The sequence below is a fragment of the Nomascus leucogenys genome, chromosome 4 (assembly GCF_006542625.1).
Source record: "Nomascus leucogenys isolate Asia chromosome 4, Asia_NLE_v1, whole genome shotgun sequence".
Taxonomy (NCBI): domain Eukaryota; kingdom Metazoa; phylum Chordata; class Mammalia; order Primates; family Hylobatidae; genus Nomascus; species Nomascus leucogenys.
Genome location: NC_044384.1, coordinates 102,617,602 through 102,637,326, shown reverse-complemented (window position 1 = coordinate 102,637,326; position 19,725 = coordinate 102,617,602). Strand labels below are relative to the sequence as shown.

Genomic DNA, 19,725 nt, shown 5'->3' with positions numbered 1-19,725 from the left:
ACTCCAGCCTGGGCGACAGAGTGAGAATCTGTCTCAAATAAATAAGTAAGTAAGTAACTATGATAGGCTGGGCCCAGTGGCTCGTGCCTGAAATCCCAGCACTTTGGGAGGCCGAGGCAGGCCGATCACTTGAGGCCAGAAGTTCGAGACCAGCCTAGACAGGTGCCTGTAATCCCAGTTACTCGGAGGCTGAGGCAGGATAATTTCTTGAACCCGGGAGGTGGAGGCGGCAGTGTGCTGAGATTGCACCACCGCACTCCAGCCTAGGCGACACAGAGACTCCATCTCAAAGAAAAAAAAAAAAACAAAAAAAACAAAAACATGGATAAAGTATCTGGAATTTACTTCCAATACAGGAGAGAGGAAACAGGTGGTGGTATACATAAGGTTTAAAATGGAAAAAAAAAACAAAAACAAACAAAAAGGAATTAAACAGCAACAGGCCAGGCTCGGTGGCTCACGCCTGTAATCCCAGCACTTTGGGAGGCTGAGGCAAGCGGATCACTTTAGGTCAGGAGTTTGAGACCAGCCTGGCCAATATGGTGAAACCCTGTCTCTATTAAAAATATAAGAAGTATATGGGCATGGTGGCACATGCCTGTAATCCCAGCTACTTGGGAGGCTGAGGCATGAGAATCACTTGAAGCCCAGAGGCGGAGGTTGAAGTCAGCCGAAATCATACCACTGCACTCCAGCCTGGGCGATACAGCGAGACTCCGTCTCAAAAGCCAAAAAACAGCAACAAACAAAGATTTGCCATGGAAAATGGGTACATGGGGGAATTCATTAATCTATTGTTTATTTATGTTTGAAACTTCCATAATAACAGACTGAAAAGTGAAGTCTACATATCCATACTTGGCTTGAAAACTTCCAAATTATTTAGAGTGATATAGTCACTCATGTCTCTGTTCCAACAATAGCCCTCCCTTGTAATACTCTTAACACTTTCCATTCCTTTGTGTTCTGTTTTTCAAAGTACTTAAATTGCTAGGCGCAGCAGCTCACGCCCATAATCCCAGCTCTTAGGGAGGCAGAGGTGGGAGGACAGCTGGTGCCCAGGAGTTGGAGACCTGCCTGGGCAATATAGCGAGACCTTGCTCTCCACAAAAAAGGAGGGGAAAAAAAAAAAAAAAGACAAAGTACTAGAGTTAACTTATTTATACACTGTGTCGCCTTACTATAGTGCAAGCTCCATTTTCTTCACTGCTATATTATATTCTCTGGCACCTGGAATACTGCCTAGCACATAGCACGCACTCACAAAATTTGTCTAACCAGTAAGTTTCCTTTTTAAGGGTTAAGCAGCATACATTTTAATAAATGGCAGAACAGGGATTAACATTCAGATATTTGCGTGAACACAAGTTTTAAACTTCTTTGAATGCCAAGGAATGCAACTGCTGCATCATAAGGCCAACAACGTTTACTTCTGTAAGAAACTGCCAAATTGTCTTCCAAAGTGGTTGTGTCTTTTTGCATTTCCACAAGCGATAAATGACATGTTACTCCCTATCTGTGTCAGCATTTGGTGCTGTCAGTGTTTTGAATTTTAGCCATTCTAATAAATGTACAGTAGTATTTCATTACTTCAGTTTGCAACTCTCTGATGACACCTGATGAGAGCATCTTTTTTTTTTTGAGACAGAGTCTCATTCTGTTGCCCAGGCTGGAGTGCAGTGGCACGTGATCTTGACTCACTGCAACCTCCACTCCTGGGTTCAAGTGATTTTCTTGCCTCAGCCTCCCAAGTAGCTGGGATTACAGGCACGTGCCACCATACCCAACTAATTTTTGTATTTTTTTTAGTAGAGATGGGGTTTCCCCATATTGGCCAGGCTGGTCTTGAACTCCCGACCTCAAGTGATGCACCTGCATTTGGCCTTCCAAAGTGCTACGATTACAGACGTCAGCCACCGCACCCAGCCCATCTTTTCATATACTCATGTGCCATCAATGCATTTTCTTTGGTGAGGTATCTGGTCAGATGTTTAATGTGTGTGTGTGTGTGTGTGTGTGTGTGTGTGTGTGTTTGGTAGAGATAGGATCTCACCATGTTGCCCAGGTGTGTGTGTGTGTGTGGGTGTGGGTGTGTGTGTGTATTTTATTTTTTGGTAGAGATAGGATCTCACCATGTTGCCCAGGCTGGTCTTGAACTCCTGGGCTCAGGCAATCCTCTCACCACAGCCTCCCGAAGTGCTGGTATTACAGGTGTGAGCTACCAGGCCCAGCCTAGACATTTATTATGAATGAGATGGGGGTCTCACTTTGTTGACCAGGCTGGTCCCAAACTCCTGGGTTCAACTGATCCTCCCACCTCGGTCTCCCAAAGTGCTAGGATTATGGGTGTGAGCCACTGCACCCAGCTGCTAGTCTTTTTTTTTTTTTCTGAGACAGAGTCTCCCTCTGTCACCCAGGCTGGAGTGGAATGGCGTGGTCTCAGCTCACTGCAACCTCTGCCTCCCTGGTTCAAGCAATTCTCCTGCCTCAGCCTCCTAAGTAGCTGGGACTACAGGCACATGCCACCATGTCCAGCTAATTTTTTGTATTTAGTAGAGACAGGGTTTCACAGTGTTAGCCAGGATGGTCTTGATCTCCTGATCTCATGATCCGCCCACCTCAGCCTCCCAAAGCTCTGGGATTACAGGTGTGAACCACCGCACCCAGCCAATTTTTTGTATTTTTAGTAGAGACGATGTTTTATGTGTTGGCCAGGCTGGTGTCGGACTCCTAGTCTCAAGTGATCCACCTGCGTCGGTCTCCCGAAGTGCTGGGATTACAGGCGTGAGCCACCGCGCCCAGACTGTTTTTTTTTTTGGGGGGGGGGGGGTGGGGGCGGGGGGCACGGGGCGGACTCTTGCTCTGTCGCCCAGGCTGGAGTGCAGTGGCACGATCTCGGCTCACTGCAAGCTCTGCCTCCTGGGTTCATGCCATTCTCCTGCCTCAGCCTCCCGAGTAGCTGGGACAGCAAGCGCCCGCCACCACACCCGGCTAATTTTTTGTATTTTTTAGTAGAGACGGGGTTTCACTGTGTTAGCCAGGACGGTCTCAATCTCCCGACCTTGTGATCCACCTGCCTCAGCCTCCCAAAGTGCTGGAATTACAGGCATGAACCACTGCGCCCAGCCAAAGACACACAGGAATCTTAAAGGCATATTGCTAAGTGAAAGGAACAAATCTGAAAAGGCCACATGCCGAATTATTCCAACTATACGACATTCTGGAAAAGGCAAAACTGTGAAGATAGTAAAAACATCAGTGGTTTCCAGGGTATCTGGGGGAGGGAGGGATAAACAGGTGAAAAGGGTGAAAAGGTGTTTTTTTTTTTTTTTTTTGAGACGGAGTCTCGCTCTGTCACCAGGCTGGAATGCAGTGGCGAATCTTGGCTCACCACAACCTCCGACTCCCTGGTTCAAGCGATTCTCCTACCTCAGCCTCCCGTGTAGCTGGGATTACAGGTGCCTGCCAACACACCTGGCTAATTTTTGTATTTTTAGTAGAGATGGGGTTTCACCATGTTGGCCAGGCTGGTCTTGAACTCCCAATGTTCAGTGATCAGCCCATCTCTGCCTCCCAAAGTACTGGGATTACAGGTGTGAGCCACCATGCCCGGCCCAGAAGAGGTATTTTTTAGGGCAGTGAACATTCTATATGACACCATGATGGTGATACATGTCATCATACATTCATTAAAACTCAGAATGTACAACAGATACAGAATGTAAACCAGAATGTACAACACAATAATATAGTTCATAGCACTATGAACTATAGTTAACAATAATGTATCAATATTGGTTTATCAATTATAACAAACATACCACACTAATGCAACATGTTATTGATAGGAGAAACTGTGTGTGAGGGTATATACTTAAGGAGTTATATGGAAATTCTCTATACTTACTGCTAAATTTTTCTGGAAACCTAAAAGTACTCTAAAAAATAAAGTCTACTGGCTGGCCGTGGTGGCTCATGCCTATAATCCCAGCATTTGGGAGGCCGAGGTGGGCGGATCACCTGAGGTCAGGAGTTTGAGACCACCATGACCAATATGATGAAACCCTGTCTCTAGTAAAAATACAAAAATTAGCCGGGGGTGGTGGCATGCGCCTGTAATCCCAGCTACTTGGGAGACTGGGACAGGAGAATCACTTGAACCTGGGAGGCGGATGCTGCAGTGAGCCAAGAATCATTGCACTCCAGCCTGGGCAACAAGAGCGAAATTCCGTCTCAAAAAAAAAAAAAAAAAAAAAAGTCTATTAAAAACAAAAATAGGCCGGGCATGGTGGCTCACGCCTGTAATCCCAGCACTTTGGGAGGCCGAGGCGGACAGATCACAAAGTCAGGAGTGTGAGACCAGCCTGGCCAACGTGGCAAAAGCCTGTCTCTACTAAAAATACAAAAATTAGCTGGGCATGATGGCAGGTGCCTGTGACCCCAGCTGCTCAGGAGGCTGAGGTAGGAGATTTGCCTGAATTGGGACCCGGCAGGCAGAGGCTGCAGTGAGCCAAGATTGCGCCACTGCACTCCACCCTGGGCTACAGAGTGAGACTCCGTTTCAAGCAAAACAAAACAAAACAAAACAAAAATAGCTGAGCACAGTAGCGCATGCCTATAGCTCCAGCTACTCAGGAGGCTGAGGTAGGAGGATCACTTGAGCTCAGGAGTTTGAGGCCCATCTCAGCAACATACCAAGACCATGTTTTTTTAAGAACAAACAAAGAAAAATACTGAATAACCTATGCTTTTGTTCCAACAGAACATGCTGTCCAGAAGGCTGTCTGTGAGTAAAGCAAAAATTATGCTCTACAGATAAAACTGTCCATAATCCTTGTTATAATGATTCTAACTTTAATCAATACATTTTAATAGGAAAAAAAAAGACAGTAACTACCCTGCTAGTTCTGCTTGTTCCTGTGTCCTTCCCACACTGGAACCAGCAGGGTGAGCAGTGCCTCTTCCCTATCAGGGCAAGTAGCACAGTGGCCAATGCTGCTGCAGTCTGGGATTTATATCCCCCTCACCCACATGCTTTTCATAGCCAACCACAGAAGCTGATCTTTCTTAAATCCAGGTGGGAAAGATATCCAAGGACAAGGGAGACTCTTACCAAGTGGAGTGACCCGGGGCTGAACATCCTTCAGAACTTCATGTAGCCACTCCGTGAACCGAACATAATAAAGATCGGAGAAAATGTCATCTACCCTTCCATTTTCAAAAAGATACTAAAAGAAAAACAATTAATAGAAGTTATTGGTAGTCTCCCGAACAAGGCTTTCAGGGGAAATAAATATATTTTTCTACCAGTACTACTATCCTTCCCTACCCACTCACACCTCAACAAACCAAGGCACCAGCATGTGACACTTCCACAGTATGCTTAAGCTCATGTGACTGATTCTCATGACATTCTTGAGAGTTGGGTAAATAAGGCAGATGTTGTGAATGCTATTTCACCCAAGAAAGGCACTGTTTTGTGTTAGCAAAGATCATGAATAGGCTCTGGGGTCAGCCTTCCATTAGATATTGTATAAGTTAAACAACATGTGCAAGTCTTTTAATTTCTGAGACTCAGTTTCCTTGCCTGTAAATGGAGATGATGGTATCTGCCTTCCAGGACTGCGAGAGCATAGAATGAAAGCATGTAAAGCAATTCACATAGTACTTAGGTTAGGACCACCAAGAGAGGAAAAAACTAGGCGGCAGACATTTCTCAAGACTAGGCAACAGAATGAGTCCCAACCAGTAAGCCCTATTCTATTATACTGTGGGTTTCTCCTCAAGAGCCTTCGAACACTAAGAAATCCACCTCTGCTCCCTTGAACTGCCAGTCTGCAAATTTCTGTTATGCTTCACCACAGATGTCCTGAAAACCTAACTACATTGGTATGTTATTCTAGCTAGACTCCTTCAAATAAGTAGTTAGTGTTAGTGCAGGGAACAATGAGAAGAAGAGCTCTATGCTGGCACAAGACTTTGTTTTGAATAAATTACCTTCATAAAAATCAGGTTTACTTTAACAAAAAGAAAAGTGTTACAAAAATGCTTTGTGAATTACAAAAAAAAAAGGTCAAGGTAATAGATGTTTCAATAATGTAACAGAAGTTTCTCCAGGTAGTAGGATGAATAATCTTTGATTTCCTATTTTATTATTTATTTTATGTATTTATTTTTTAAGAGGCAAGGTCTTGCTTTGTAGCCCAGACTGAAGTGTGATGGCACAATCATAGCTGATTGCAGCCTCGAACTCCTGAGCTCAAGGGATCCTCCTGCCTCAGCCTCCCAAATAGCTGGGACTACAGGTGTGCGCCACCACACCCAGCTAATTATGTTTCTTTTCGTTTTTCAGACAGGGTCTCACTCTGTCACCCAGGCTGGAGTGTAGTGACATAATCATGACTCACTATAGCCCCAACCTCTGGGGCTCAAGCAGTCCTCCCACCTCAGCCTCCCAAGTGGCTGGGACTACAGGCATGCACTACCATACCCAGCTAATTTTTTGTAGAGATGGGGTTTCACTATGTTGCCTAGGCTGGTCTCAAACTCCTGGGGCTCAAGTGATCCTCCTGCCTGAGCCTCCCAAAGTGCTGGGATTATAGGTGTGAAACATCTTGCCCAGCTTTTATTTTTTCTTTTTCTTTTTTTTTTTTTTTTTTTAATTTTTGAGACAGAGTCTTGTTCTGTCACCCAGACTGGAGTGCAATGCTGTGATTTCAGCTCATTGCAACCTCTACCTCTCGGGTTCAAGCGAGTCTCATGCCTCAGCCTCCCAAGTAGCAGGGATTATAGGCGTGCACCACCACACCTGGCAAATTTTTGCATTTTTAGTGGATGGGGTTTCACCATGTTGGCTGGGCTGGTCGTCTTCAGCTCCTGACCTCAAGTGATCCACCTGCCTCGGCTTCCCAAAGTGCTGGGATTACAGGCGTGAGCCACCAGCGCCCGGCCTCGGCTCTTATTTTCTAAAGTGAACATGTACGTTTTTAAAACTTAAAAAAAAATGTGTATTTTAAAACTCACTATATACTTGAAAGAGAACTTCCTTATTTTAACTTCTTGCTTGTCATTTTATTAACTAAACTAGCAAGCATCCAACAGGAACACAGCTCAAACATGTTCTTGTGAAGATCTGTTTCCTACCTTTTGAATACACAGGAAAATATAGTAGAGCACATCTGGGTCATAGGGTTCACCTTCTCCATTTCGAGCTTCCCGTGTCATTAGACAGAGCCCATAATTCAACTCTGCCACAGCAGAGGAGATGAGATCTTCCTGGAATCGCAGCAGTTGGCGCCCTGCAACGGAAGCCCCAAAGATGAATGGAGGTCCTGGGGGTCCATATCTGGAAGGCTCAGAACAGATACTGCCCATCAGGGTGCTGGGATAGAAATGCTCACTTGTATCTACTGTAATGTTTCATGCCTATAATGTCAGAACTGGCCTATAACATGAGTATATGAGCCTAATGCCAAGAAAGAAGGGCTTGAGTGCCTATCCCTGGTTCCCACTTCCTCCCAGAAGCCACTCTGCTTAGGTCTGGTAGGGTCAACTCCTGAAACACGTATGTCTAAAAATGCCTTGTTTTGGGCAAACCCCATATATCCTGCTTATTATGTACACAAGGTCAGTACTGCTTGTTGCTAGGCTTGAATTCAACATACTATTACCGATGTTGCTCTCTTGTCCCCAAGACAGGGGATACCACTTTTCTGCCATTTTGTCCTCCTGTTACTTCAGTACCATTGCATTTTAGACACAGCCCACTCTTCTTCCCAGACACTCACTCCCAATGGGTGCCAATCTGTTCTGAGCATCCTTCTCCAGTTCAGCATTCTTGGTCTGGGCCCAGTTTTTCCATACTTCAAGCCCTTCTTCTGGCTTCAAAGAATTTGGAAGCAGAAGTTCTGGGGAAGGCTGTGGCTGTGACTGTGGTTCAACTTCAGCAACCTGGACAGTTTGAGCCTATAGGAGAGAAACCATGAAAATGTGTCAATAATGTTTTATATTAGATCCTTCTGCAAAATTGCCAGAAAAATGTTATGTATAGTTCATTTATTTAAGAAAATATTTCTCTACTCATTGCTGTCCTACTTTTAAGCAGCTTTGGAGTTCTACTTCTTGCCCCAGGGACAGCAAAAGCAGCACTGCAACTGGGCTAGTGCAGTGCTTCTCAGCCTTGGCTGCACTTTTAAATGTTTTTTTTTTTTTTTTTTTTTTGAGACGGAGTTTCCCTCTTGTTGCTCAGGCTGGAGTGCAATGGCACAATCTCGGCTCACTGCAGCCTCCGCCTCCCAGGTTCAAGTGATTCTCCTGCCTCAGCCTCCCGAGTACCTGGGATTACAGGCATGCACCAACATAGCCAGCTAATTTTATAATTTTAGTCGAGACGGAGTTTTGCCATGTTGGTCAGGCTGGTCTTGAACTCCCAACCTCAGGTGATCTGTCCGCCTCAGCCTTCCAAAGTGCTGGGATTACAGGCGTGAACCACTGGGCCCGGTCAAATCTTTTATCTAAAAACACTAATAGCCAGACTTACCCCAGAATCTCTCTGAGGGGGAGCCAAGGTATCAATTGTTTAAAAACTACTCGAGTAACATGGCGCCACTGCACTCCAGCCTGGTGACAGAGCGTGAAAAAACAAAAAACAAAAAACAAAACAAAACAAAACAACTCCTCAAGTAAAAAAGTAATTCTAATGTTTGGTCACCACTGAGAACTACTGGCTCAAAGCACTGCTCCCACAATCTTTAATGTGCAAACAAATCACTTGGGGATTTTATCAAAATGCATGTTCTGATTGAAAAGGGTAGAAACAGAGACTCAGCATTTCTTTTTTTTTTTTTTGGCGGGGAAAGAGTTTCGCTCTTGTTCTTGGATGCTGGAGTGCAATGGCAGGATCTCGGCTCACCTCAACCTCTGTCTCCTGGGTTCAAGCAATTCTCCTGCCTCAGCCTCCCAAGTAGCTAGGATTACAGGCATGTGCCACCATGCCCAGCTAATTTTGTATTTTTAGTAGAGATGGGGTTTCTCCATGTTGGTCAGGCTGGTCTTGACTCCCATCTTCAGGTGAGCTGCCCTCCTCGGCCTCCCAAAGTGCTGGGACTACAGGCGTGGGCCATCAGCCCAGAGCACTGATTCTTAAACTGGGTCTCACCTTAAAATCATCTGGATTGCTTTAAAAAACAAAACAAAACAAAAAAAAACCCACCCTGGCCATGTGCAGTGGCTCACGCCTGTAGTCCCAGCACTTTGGGAGGCCAAGGTGGGCGCATCACGAGGTCAAGAGATCGAGACCATCCTAACATGGTGAAACCCCATCTCTATTAAAATACAAAAAAAATTAGCCGGGTGTGGTGGCGGGCGCCTGTAGTCCCAGCTACTCGGAGAGGCTGAGGCAGGAGAATGGCGTGAACCCGGGAGGCGGAGGTTGCAGTGAGCCGAGATTGAGCCACTGCACTCCAGCCTGGGTGAAAGAGCGAGACTCCGTCTCAAAAAAAAAAACCAAAAAACCAACAAACAAAAAACCCCACACTTGGGCCTTATCTCCAGCCATTGTGACTTAATTGGTGTAAGGTAGGGGCACATTGTCAGTATTTTTAAAAGCTTCCCATGTATTTTTTTTTTTCCTCTGAGATGGAGTCTTGCTCTGTTGCCTATGCTGGAGTGCAGTGGCACGATCACGGCTCACTGCAACCTTCGCCTCCCAGGTTCAAGCGATTCTCCTTTCTCAGCCTCCTAAGTAGCTAGGATTACAGATATGCACCACCATGCCAAGCTAATTTTTGTATTTTTAGTAGAGACAGCTGTTATTGAACCATCTTGCCAGCTGGTATCGAACTCCTGACCTCGAGTGATCTGCCCGCCTTGGCCTCCCAAAGTGCTGGGATTACAGACATGAGCCACTGTGCCCGGCCTTCCCAGGTGATTTTAATGTCCAGCCACAGTTGAGCCATCATTTAAAGAAAAAAAAAAAAGTGGCGAAACCCCACCTCTACTAAGAACAGAAAAATCAGCCAGGCATAGTGGCTTATGCCTGTAATCTCAGCTACTTGGGAGGCTGCGGCACAAGAATTACTTGAACCCAGGAGACGGAGGTTACAGTGAGCTGAGACAGTGCCACTGCACTCCAGCCTGGGTGACACGGGGAGACTCTGGCTCAAAAAATAAAAATAAAAAAGTGAATGTTTGAGTAATGTTAAGATATTTCCTACTTTTTAAAATTTTTTTTTTTTTTTTTTTTTTTTTTTTTTTGAGCAAAGTCTTGCTCTACCACCCAGGCTAGAGAGCAGTGGCATGGTCTTGGCTCACCACAACCTCCGCTTCCCAGGTTCAAGGCATTCTCCTGCCTCAGCCTCCCGAGTAGCTGGGATTACAGTGTCTGCCATCATGCCTGGCTAATTTTTGTATTTTTAGTAGAGACAGGGTTTCACCATGTTGGCCAGGCTGGTCTCAAACTCCCGACCTCAGGTGATCCGTCCGCCTTGGCCTCCCAAAGTGCTGGGATTACAGGCGTGAGCCACCATACCCAGCCAGATTCTAAAGAGATCTTTATACCCTAAAAATATTAAAATTTCAAGATTTTCCATTTTTTTTAGTTCAGACTCTGATTTTGAAAGGCAAGAACTGAGTCACCACATGTTCAAAGAATGTGCTTCAGCTGGGTGCAGTGGCTCACACCTGTAATCCCAGCACTCTGGAGGCCGAGGCAGGCAGATCACTTCAGGTCAGGAGTTGGAGACCAGCCTGGCCAACATGCTGAAACCCTGTCTCTACCAAAAATATAAAAAATTAGCCAGGTGTGGTAGCATGCACCTGTAATCCCAGCTACTTGGGAGGCTGAGGCAGGAGAATCGCTTGAACCTGGGAGGCAGAGGTTGCAGTGAGCCAAGATGGTGCCACCGCACTCCAGCCTGGGCGACAGAGCCAGACTCTGTCTCAATAAATAAATAAATAAATAAATAAATAAATAAATAAATAAAAAAAAAAATTTAAAAAAAAGAATGTGCTTGGATTCTCAAAGGTGCTATAAAACGACAAAAAATCAATTCAAATCACCCAAAGCCCTAGTTTCGCTCACTCACTAATTCAAAAAACATGTGCAAAGCTTTACATCAGGCCCAGAATGCTGTGATATGTTAAACTACAGTCTGGGGCAAAGAGCTGATTCAATCTGCAGTGTTGTAAAGAAAATCTTTGGCATCAGTTTTTCTCCTTAACTGCACTGGCTAATCCAAGGATCAAAAAAAAAAAAAACAAAAAACAAAACAAACAAACAAAAAAAACAAAACCCCATTACTCAAACCATTTCTTTGAAACAGTTCCATGAACTGCCAACCATCATGCCCCTCTAAGACATCTAGCACAGACCAGGAGGGCAGCTGAGCTCAGGGCCAGAGGACCCAATAGCAACAGAAGCCTATGAGTGACCCATGCAGATATCCCCTCCTCCCCACCACCCACAGGCCCAAGCCTCCCTTCACCTAGTCAATAAGTACTTTCTTAGCTCAGGGAGCAACCCATCTTTCCCCCACTGTTTTATTAAAAAGTTTGTCACCAATTACTGTCTTGCTCAAAGCCAAGTCTATAGCTGGGCCCAGACATTCTTGCCCTTTCTTCTATTTTTAACCTGAAGACTCATTCTCTGATTTCCATAGACCTTTGATCTGGATGCTGCATTCAGGGCTCCATCACTATTCTGTCTACCCCAGAAATGAGCACTCTCTTCTTGGTGGCCTGTAGTAGCTGCTGCCACCACTACCAGCAATACCACCCTCCTTGTACTCCCCAGTCACATACACCTTAAACGAAAGGGTCAAATGCAATGGATGCTTTGGCCTTAACCTACTGGACCTTTCTGGCACATCCAACAATGTCACTCACAACATTGTCCTTTGCACTCTGCTTGGCTTCCTGATATATCACTCTCCCAGACCTCCCTCAGCTATCTAGCAGCTATTTCTCTGTATGCTTTGGGTTTTTCTCTGCCAGGCCCTTATGTGTTTGTCAACCATGGAGCTCCTCTATAGACCCACTTCTCACTTCAACTACATGTTCTCCCTGGTGAGTCTTACCGACTTCCAGTTTGGATATCTGTATTTGTCAAAGTGACCACTATGTACCTCCAAGCTATAACCCCCCCCCCCCCCCCCCCCCCCCGCTTAATATACCCAGTGGGTACTATACATCTCCAACTGAACAACTCATAGCCACCTCAAACTAACATCTACAAAGAGTATTCATTAGCTTCCGTGCCCAGATCTATTCTCCTGAGTTACCCCCTCCTTCGTTCAATGGCAACATCATTTACCCAAACTGGAAATCCAGGAGTCTGGCTGAATAAGTAGGCAGTGGCTAGAGCATTGGAGGCAGTGCTTCTGTAGCAGGTCCCCTTCACTGTGTGCTTCCAAACACTAAATGTCAGTTAACATTCCCAAGCATCTTCCAAAAATTCTTCCAAACGTGTCCAAATGTCTATCAGTGGGTGGAGGAGGCAATAATGCAACCCAGGTTGAAAGCTACTCATACAGAGTATTGTACATTGTGGTGTAAATTTGTTCCTACATATAATGGAAGCCCTTGGAGAGTTTTAAGCTAGGAAGTGACATAATCTTACATTTTATGATTATTCTCATTGTTCTATGAAGAATAAATTGAAGAACGAGAATGGAAGCAAGTACTGGTGGCCTAGACTATAGCGGTGGCAGTGGAGATGATGTAAGAGATTTTGAGAGGTGTGATGGTAGAAGCAACATGGCTTGTTGATGAACTGGTTGTGAGGAGTAAAGGAAAGCAGACACAAAGATGACTCCTGGGTTTCTGGTTTGAACGACTGGGCGGAGAGCAGCACCACTTTTTGAGACAGAGAAGTTTTTGACAGTTTTAGAAATTGTGCCAATGAAGATCTGAGGTATTGTCAATAAGTCCAAGTAAATGCTAAGTAGGCAGCTGAGTATGTGGAAAAGGTTCCAAACAGAGGAAGGCATGGCCGAGAGACTTGGACTATGTGTCAGTGCAACACAGGGATTAAGACACAGGCTCCAGGGCCAGCCCAAGCAGGGTTGAATCTCAATTCTGCCACTTTTTTTTTTTTTTTTTGAGATGGAGTTTCACTCTGTTGCCCAGGCCTGGAGTGCAGTGGCACGATCTCGGCTCACTGCAACCTCCACCTCCCAGGTTCAGACAATTCTGTGCCTCAGCCTCCCAGGTAGCTGGGATTATAGGCACCCACCACCACGCCCGGCTTTTTTTTTTTTTTTTGGTATTTTTAGTAGAGACGGGGTTTCACCGTCTTGGCCAGGCTGGTCTTTAACTCCTGACCTTGTGATCTACCCACCTCAGCCTCCAAAAGTGCTGGGATTATAGGCGTGAGCCACCGCGCCTGGCCAATTCTGCCACTTTTTAAGCATGGCTTTGGCCTTGTCACTTAATCTCTCTGTGCCTGAGTTTCCTCATCTGTAAAATAGAAGTATCAGTACATACTTCATAAGGTTAATGTGAAAATTAGAAGAATATGTTAAACATCAAGAACAGTAGTACTGACAGATAGTATCAGTGATTATCATCTTCAGCAGCCGCAAGAATCATCTGGAGGATGCTGAAAACCATGGCAATGGAAAGAAATCCCTTAGGGAGAAGACGGCCAAGTACTGAACCCTGAGGAACATCAACATGTATGATTCAGAGAGAGGAGGAGAAGGCACCAGTAAGCCTCCTGGGAATAAAGAAGACTCAGATGGGTAGGAGGAAAATCAGGAATGTGTAATAACATGCAAGTCTAAAGAAAATCTCGGCCGGGCGCGGTGGCTCACACCTGTAATCCCAGCACTTTGGGAGGCCAAGGCAGGCGGATCACAAGGTCAGGAGATCGAGACCATCCTGGCTAAGACGGTGAAACCTCGTCTCTACCAAAAATACAAAAAATTAGCCGGGTGTGGTGGCGGGCGCCTGTAGTCCCAGCTACTCGGAAGGCTGAGGCAGGAGAATGGTGTGAACTCGGGAGGCGGAGGTTGCAGTGAGCCGAGATCGCACCACTGCACTCCAGCCTGGGCGACAGAATGAGACCCCGTCTCAAAAAAAAAAAAAAAAAAAGAAAAAAAGAAAAAAAGAAAAAGAGTCTCAATAATGGGCTGCTGTGTTGTGTGTTGCTGTAGGATAAAAACATACTTGCTGGTCTGAATTGGCTATAGGGGGGTCACTGCTGAACTTGACAAGAACAGATTTAGTCATGAGTTGAAGGGAAAATTTCACAGCATCTGGAGTCCAGCTTGTGTAGATAATGCTTTTTTAGAGTTCTGGCAATAAAGTAGAAGAGAGAAATGGGGCCACAGATGGCGGCTGGTGTGAGGAAAGTGAGATTTCACCATAAATCTGGTTTTAAAGACAGGAAATATGATAGCTTTTATAAAAGGTATGGCCCTCTCCAACTTGTGGCAGATGAAGGAACACATTTTGTCACTAGCTCCCCTTAAGGTTCAACTTGACTGTCTTCTGCACGTGCTGTAAAGTGGTCCAAGGGTAGAAAAGACTGTCTTATTCATCTCTATTCCCCAGCTCCTAGCACAGAGCCTGCATAAGAGGACAGAGGGATGTTTGTGGTATATGTAGACAAACTCATCTTTCCCTTGGCATCTTTCCCTTGGGATGGAAAATTGGGATTCTTCACAATTTTTCTATTTCTGGTAATAATAACTTCATGTAAATCACTCTAAGACTTTCCCAAATCAGATACAGCCTCTGAAGAACACTGGCCCACTAAAATGAACTCCAGAAAGGATCTTCTGCTGAAGACCCAGACATGGAAATTATAAACAGAGACCACTAAGTACCAAATGAGGCACTGACTTGCAATTGGACCATCAGGCCCAGGAGAGCTAGGGGAGGCCTAATGGGCTCCATCTCTGTGAACAAAAGCTGAGCATAGGGACCTATTACAAATCTACTGGCTGGTTTCTCCTATATGCAGTCAATTCTACACACATCTACTTGATTCCTCCTGTTACCACGAATCTAGGAAATTCCTGATTTCCTACCACAGATTAGATCAAACTCAGCTCTACTTTAGGAAGACAACAACCCCACCCCTGCCCCCCAACACTAACTCCATTCCCATAGTTCCCTTCTCAAGTTGCCTTAGGCCATGTCCCTTCTGTCCATCCTTGGCTCTGTATTTATGCTGTTCCATTCTTTTGTTTATCTATACTATAAACTACAGCTCAACAGTTCAAGGCAGGGTGCAGTGGCTCATGCCTGTAATCCCAGCACTCTGGGAGGCCAAAGTGGGAGGATCACTTGAGGCCAGGAGTTCAAGAGCAGCCTGGGCAACACAGTAAGACCCTGTCTCTACAAATATATATATATGCCGAGTGTGGTAGTCTGTGCCTATAGTCCCAGCTACTTGGGAGGCTGAGGCAGGAGGATTTTATGAGCCCAGGAGTTTGAGGCTACAGTGAATTATGATCACTACTATACTCCTACCTGGGAAACAAAGCAACAACCTGTCTCAAAAGTAAATAAACTACAGTTCAAACGTCATTTTGTCCACAAAGACGCCTCTGTTAACTTTTTAACCTAGAATTTCTAAATTCCCAGTTTGTCTTTGTGTATATGTCATAATTATTCTGCCTTATAAATAATTTGAAGGAAAAGAAATCCTAAGTTCTTACTTTTCACAACTAGACTCCAAGCTATACGAAGCAAAAAATCTTGTCTTGTTCTATTTCTAGGCCCAAAAGCTACATATTTAGCAGGACCTTCATAATGTCACCTAGGATAATATGATGTTGCCTCAATGAAACCACCTGGTCAACCTTTGCTTAATTAATCACTTACAGCCCATGTTTCCAAGTGCAGTCCCTTATCTAACTTGTTTGTACCAGCTCCCGCAAACATATGCATGCCCAGGAGCCTATGCCCACTGAGGCACAGCACCTTCATCAGTCCCATAAGACCAGAGGCCCTATATCCCACTCTAACAGGACCAGATATTTCACCAATCAGTTCTTTTAGACAGGGTCTCACTCTGTTCTCTAGGCTGAAATGCAATGGCATGATTATAGCAGCCTCAACCTCCCAGGCTCATGCAACCCTCGCATCTACGCTGGGACCACAGGTATGTGCCACCACACTAGACAATATTTTTAAATTTTTTGTAGAGATAGGGTCTTCCTATCTTCCAGGCTGATCTCAAACTGCTGGGCTCAAGCATTCCTCCCACCTCAGCCTCGCAGAATGCTGGGATTATAGGCAACTGCCACTGCACCCAGCACTAATAGTTTTTTTGTTTGTTTTCAGACAAAGTCTTGCTCTGTTGCCCCAGGTTGGAGTCGCAGTGGCACGATCTCAGCTCACTGCAACCTCTGCTTCCCAGGTTCAAGCAATTCTCCTGCTTCAGCCTCCCGAGTAGGATTACCTGGGATTACAGGTGTGTGCCACCACACCCAGCTAATTTTTGTATTTTTAGGAGAGACGGGGTTTCACCATGTTGGCCAAGCTGATCTCAAACTCCTGACCTCTGGTGATTCACCCGCCTTGGCCTCCCAAAGTGCTGGGGTAACATGCGTGAGCCACCGTGCCTGGCCCCTATTTTTTTCTTTTGACAGAGTTTTGCTCTTGTTGTCCAGGCTGGAATGCAATGGCGCAATCTCAGCTCACTGCAACCTCTGCCTCCCGGGTTCAAGTGATTCTCCTGCCTCAGCCTCCTGAGTAGCTGGGATTACAAGTACCCGCCACCATGCCCAGCTAATTTTTGTATTTTAGTAGAGACAGGGTTTCATCATATTGGCCAGGCTGGTCTCGAACTCCTGACCTTGTGATCCACCCGCCTCGGCCTGCCAAAGTGCTGAGATTACAGACATGCGCCACCTCGCCCGGCCGCCCCTGTAACACAAAAACTCTTGGAGGTCCCACCGCATAGATGGCATATTCAAGCCTCCCAATGGTGATCACTTTTAACAGGCTCCTTAAGAGGTATTTTAGCTTTTCTAATTCACCCACACTGTGTGCCCAAAGATGAAAAACAGAATGAACAATCTCACAGCCTCTCCAGTGGAGTTTGTAATCTATGTGATAAACTACAAGTGTTTTGCTAAAACCATTTACTTATGATACAAGGAAGCAGCACCTGGGACATACTTGCGGTGTCCCATTCATCTACACCTGTAACTTTACTCTTCCTGAGAAGAGATTACAATGAAGTGTCCATGGTACTTAAACCCAAAATGTCTCCAAAACTCCAAAGCAATTCCTGGCCATCTCATTTACCTCCAGGTACCAGGATAAACTTTTTTTTCTGTTGCATAGCCTCAGGTGATGTTTCTCCCCCTCTTCTCCCAAATACTAAATACTGTTTCACCGTAAGAGTAACAGCAGTAAATAAGCCAGAGGTTGCGAGGCAAGCTCTGTGCTGCACTGGGCCCTGAGGGACCAGGCTGCCTGCCCTACTAAGTCTTCACTTACTGAACAAGTAACTTGGAGTTGCTGCTGCTGCTGCTGTGGTGGTGGCGTCTGCTCCTGGGGAGTTTGCTGCTGTGGCTGCTGTTGGGGGTCCCATATATGGACAGTTTGAGCCGTATTCTGGTACGTGCCTGCCACAGCCTGCACAGCCACTGGAATGTGGATGTTGCCATTCATGAACTGTGCTGGAAAGAGAGAGTTTGCAAGGGTCTGCACTACCTCTTCATGGGAGTTTTTCACTACAGATGTGGTGCCCACCATCTTCTCCTTGTCATCCTCCAGCTTAACAGCTGCCAGGGCCGTGGGTGAGCCACTGACGTGAACTGCGTTGTAGGCTTCCTGGGGAATGGCAATGTGGGTAATGCTCTGCTGCTGAGGGTCCCCCCGGGGCTGGGCAGAATAAACAGGGATGGTCCAGGTTTCTCCTGTAGGGCTAGTAATGGTCCCAGTGGCACTGTACAGGTGGGCACTGTCTACTGTCAGTAAGTCTGGCCTCAAAGACACATAACTCTGCTGCTGGCCCTGTGGAATGGCCAGCACGGTGGCCACCGGCTGCCCTGAGATGGCGTAGGACACAGTGATGGGCATGTCCACTTTGCGCTTCTTCACTGGCTGGAGGACACTGGCCGTGCCAACCCGCCGCTCCCCTTCCCGGGGTGAGCCCTGCTGGGATGGTGGTGGGGAAAGGGCACCCACGGTCTGGATTTGGATCTGCTGACCACCAGCAAGAGACTGGCCAGCCACCAGCTGAGCCTGGATTTGCTGATGTGGGATGTGCTCCTCCGGGATTTCTGCAGCCTGGATCTGCTGGGCCGCTTGCACGTGCTGCACCTGGATCTGAGCTGCTTGCAGCTGCGAGGGACTGGGACTCTGCAGAGACGGGGTCTGAATGGAGGGGGCTGCTGACTGTGGTGCCTGGCCTTGGATCTGCACCTGGACCTGGATGGGTTGCTCAGTAGGCTGGTGAACGGTGAGTTGTGGGGAGAGCTGCTGAGCCGAGACCTGTTGTGGAGACTGCTGTACCTGCACCTGGACCTGTAAGCAAGAAGATTCATCAGTGAGTGAACCAGGTAGCACTGAAAATCCAGCACCCAAGGAAAGAAAGAAAAGAGATCCCAGACAGGGACCCGCACAATGTGAGAAAACACTGGCATACTCAAGGCTTCTGAGAAGGACACAATACGTAAGACTAGATGCAGAATTGTCCAGCAGCACATTACAATAACAGGGACATATATCCACCCCAGAGAGCAAGCAAGACAATTAACTGGGGTCTAAAAGGGAAATATCAAAAAAGTTTTTTTTTTTTTTTTTTTTTTTAAGACAGACTCACTCTGTTGCCCAGGCTGGAATGCAGTGGCGCAATCTCAGCTCACTGCAACCTCCGCCTGCTGGGATCAAGTGATTCTCCTGCCTCAGTTTACTAGAGTAGCTGGGATTACAGACATGCTGGAGTCTAACAAGGAAATATCAAAACTTTGGTTTTTTTCCCAAACTCTCACTCTGTCGCCCAGGCTGGAATGCAGTGGTGCCATCTCAGCTCACTGCAATCTCCACCTCTCAGGTTCAAGCAATTCTTGAAGCCAGCCTCCCGAGTATCTGGGATTATAGACATGTGCCACCACATCCAGCTAATTTTTGTATTTTTAGTAGAGACGAGGTTTCACTATGTTGGCCAAGCTAATCTTGAACTCCTGACCTCAACTGGTCCACCCACCTCGGCCTCCCAAATTTCTGGGATTACAGGTGTGAGCCAAAACAGCCGGCATTTTTATTTTCATTTTCTTTGAGACAGTTTTGCTCTTGTTGCCCAGGCTGGAGTGCAATGGCATGATCTTGGCTCACCGCAACCTCAACCTCCTGGGTTCAAGCAATTCTCTTGCCTCAGCCTCCTGAGTAGGTAGGATTACAGGCATGCAACACCACGCCCAGCTAATTTTGCATTTTTAGTAGAGACAGGATTTCTCCATGTTGGTCAGGCTGGTCTCGAACTCCTGACCTCAGGTGATCTGCCCACCTTGACCTCCAAAAGTGTTGAGATTATAGGCATGAGCCACCACGGCTGGCATTTTAAAAATTTTTTTGAGATAGAGTTTCACTCTTTTTTTTTTTTTTTTTTTGAGACGGAGTCTCGCTTTGTCGCCCAGGCTGGAGTGCAGTGATGCCATCTCAGCTCTCTGCAAGCTCTGCCTGCCAGGTTCACGCCATTCTCCTGCCTCAGCCTCCTGGGTAGCTGGGACTACAGGTGCCTGCCACCACACCCGGCTAATT

General features: G+C 46.2%; 1 protein-coding gene across 5 annotated transcripts in view; it reads right to left on the bottom strand.

Annotated features, from left to right (window-relative positions):
* QRICH1 (glutamine rich 1) overlaps positions 1-19,725 on the bottom strand; it is a 62,225-nt gene that overhangs the window by 8,513 nt on the left and 33,987 nt on the right. For all 5 annotated transcript variants that reach the window (XM_030811813.1, XM_003257037.3, XM_030811811.1 and 2 more), the window contains 4 exons: positions 17,458-18,489; positions 7,788-7,965; positions 7,144-7,298; positions 5,114-5,228 (listed from right to left, as the gene is read on the bottom strand). In XM_030811813.1, the coding sequence (XP_030667673.1) occupies positions 5,114-5,228; positions 7,144-7,298; positions 7,788-7,965; positions 17,458-18,489 (1,480 nt within the window). The remainder of the gene's footprint in view (positions 1-5,113; positions 5,229-7,143; positions 7,299-7,787; positions 7,966-17,457; positions 18,490-19,725) is intronic.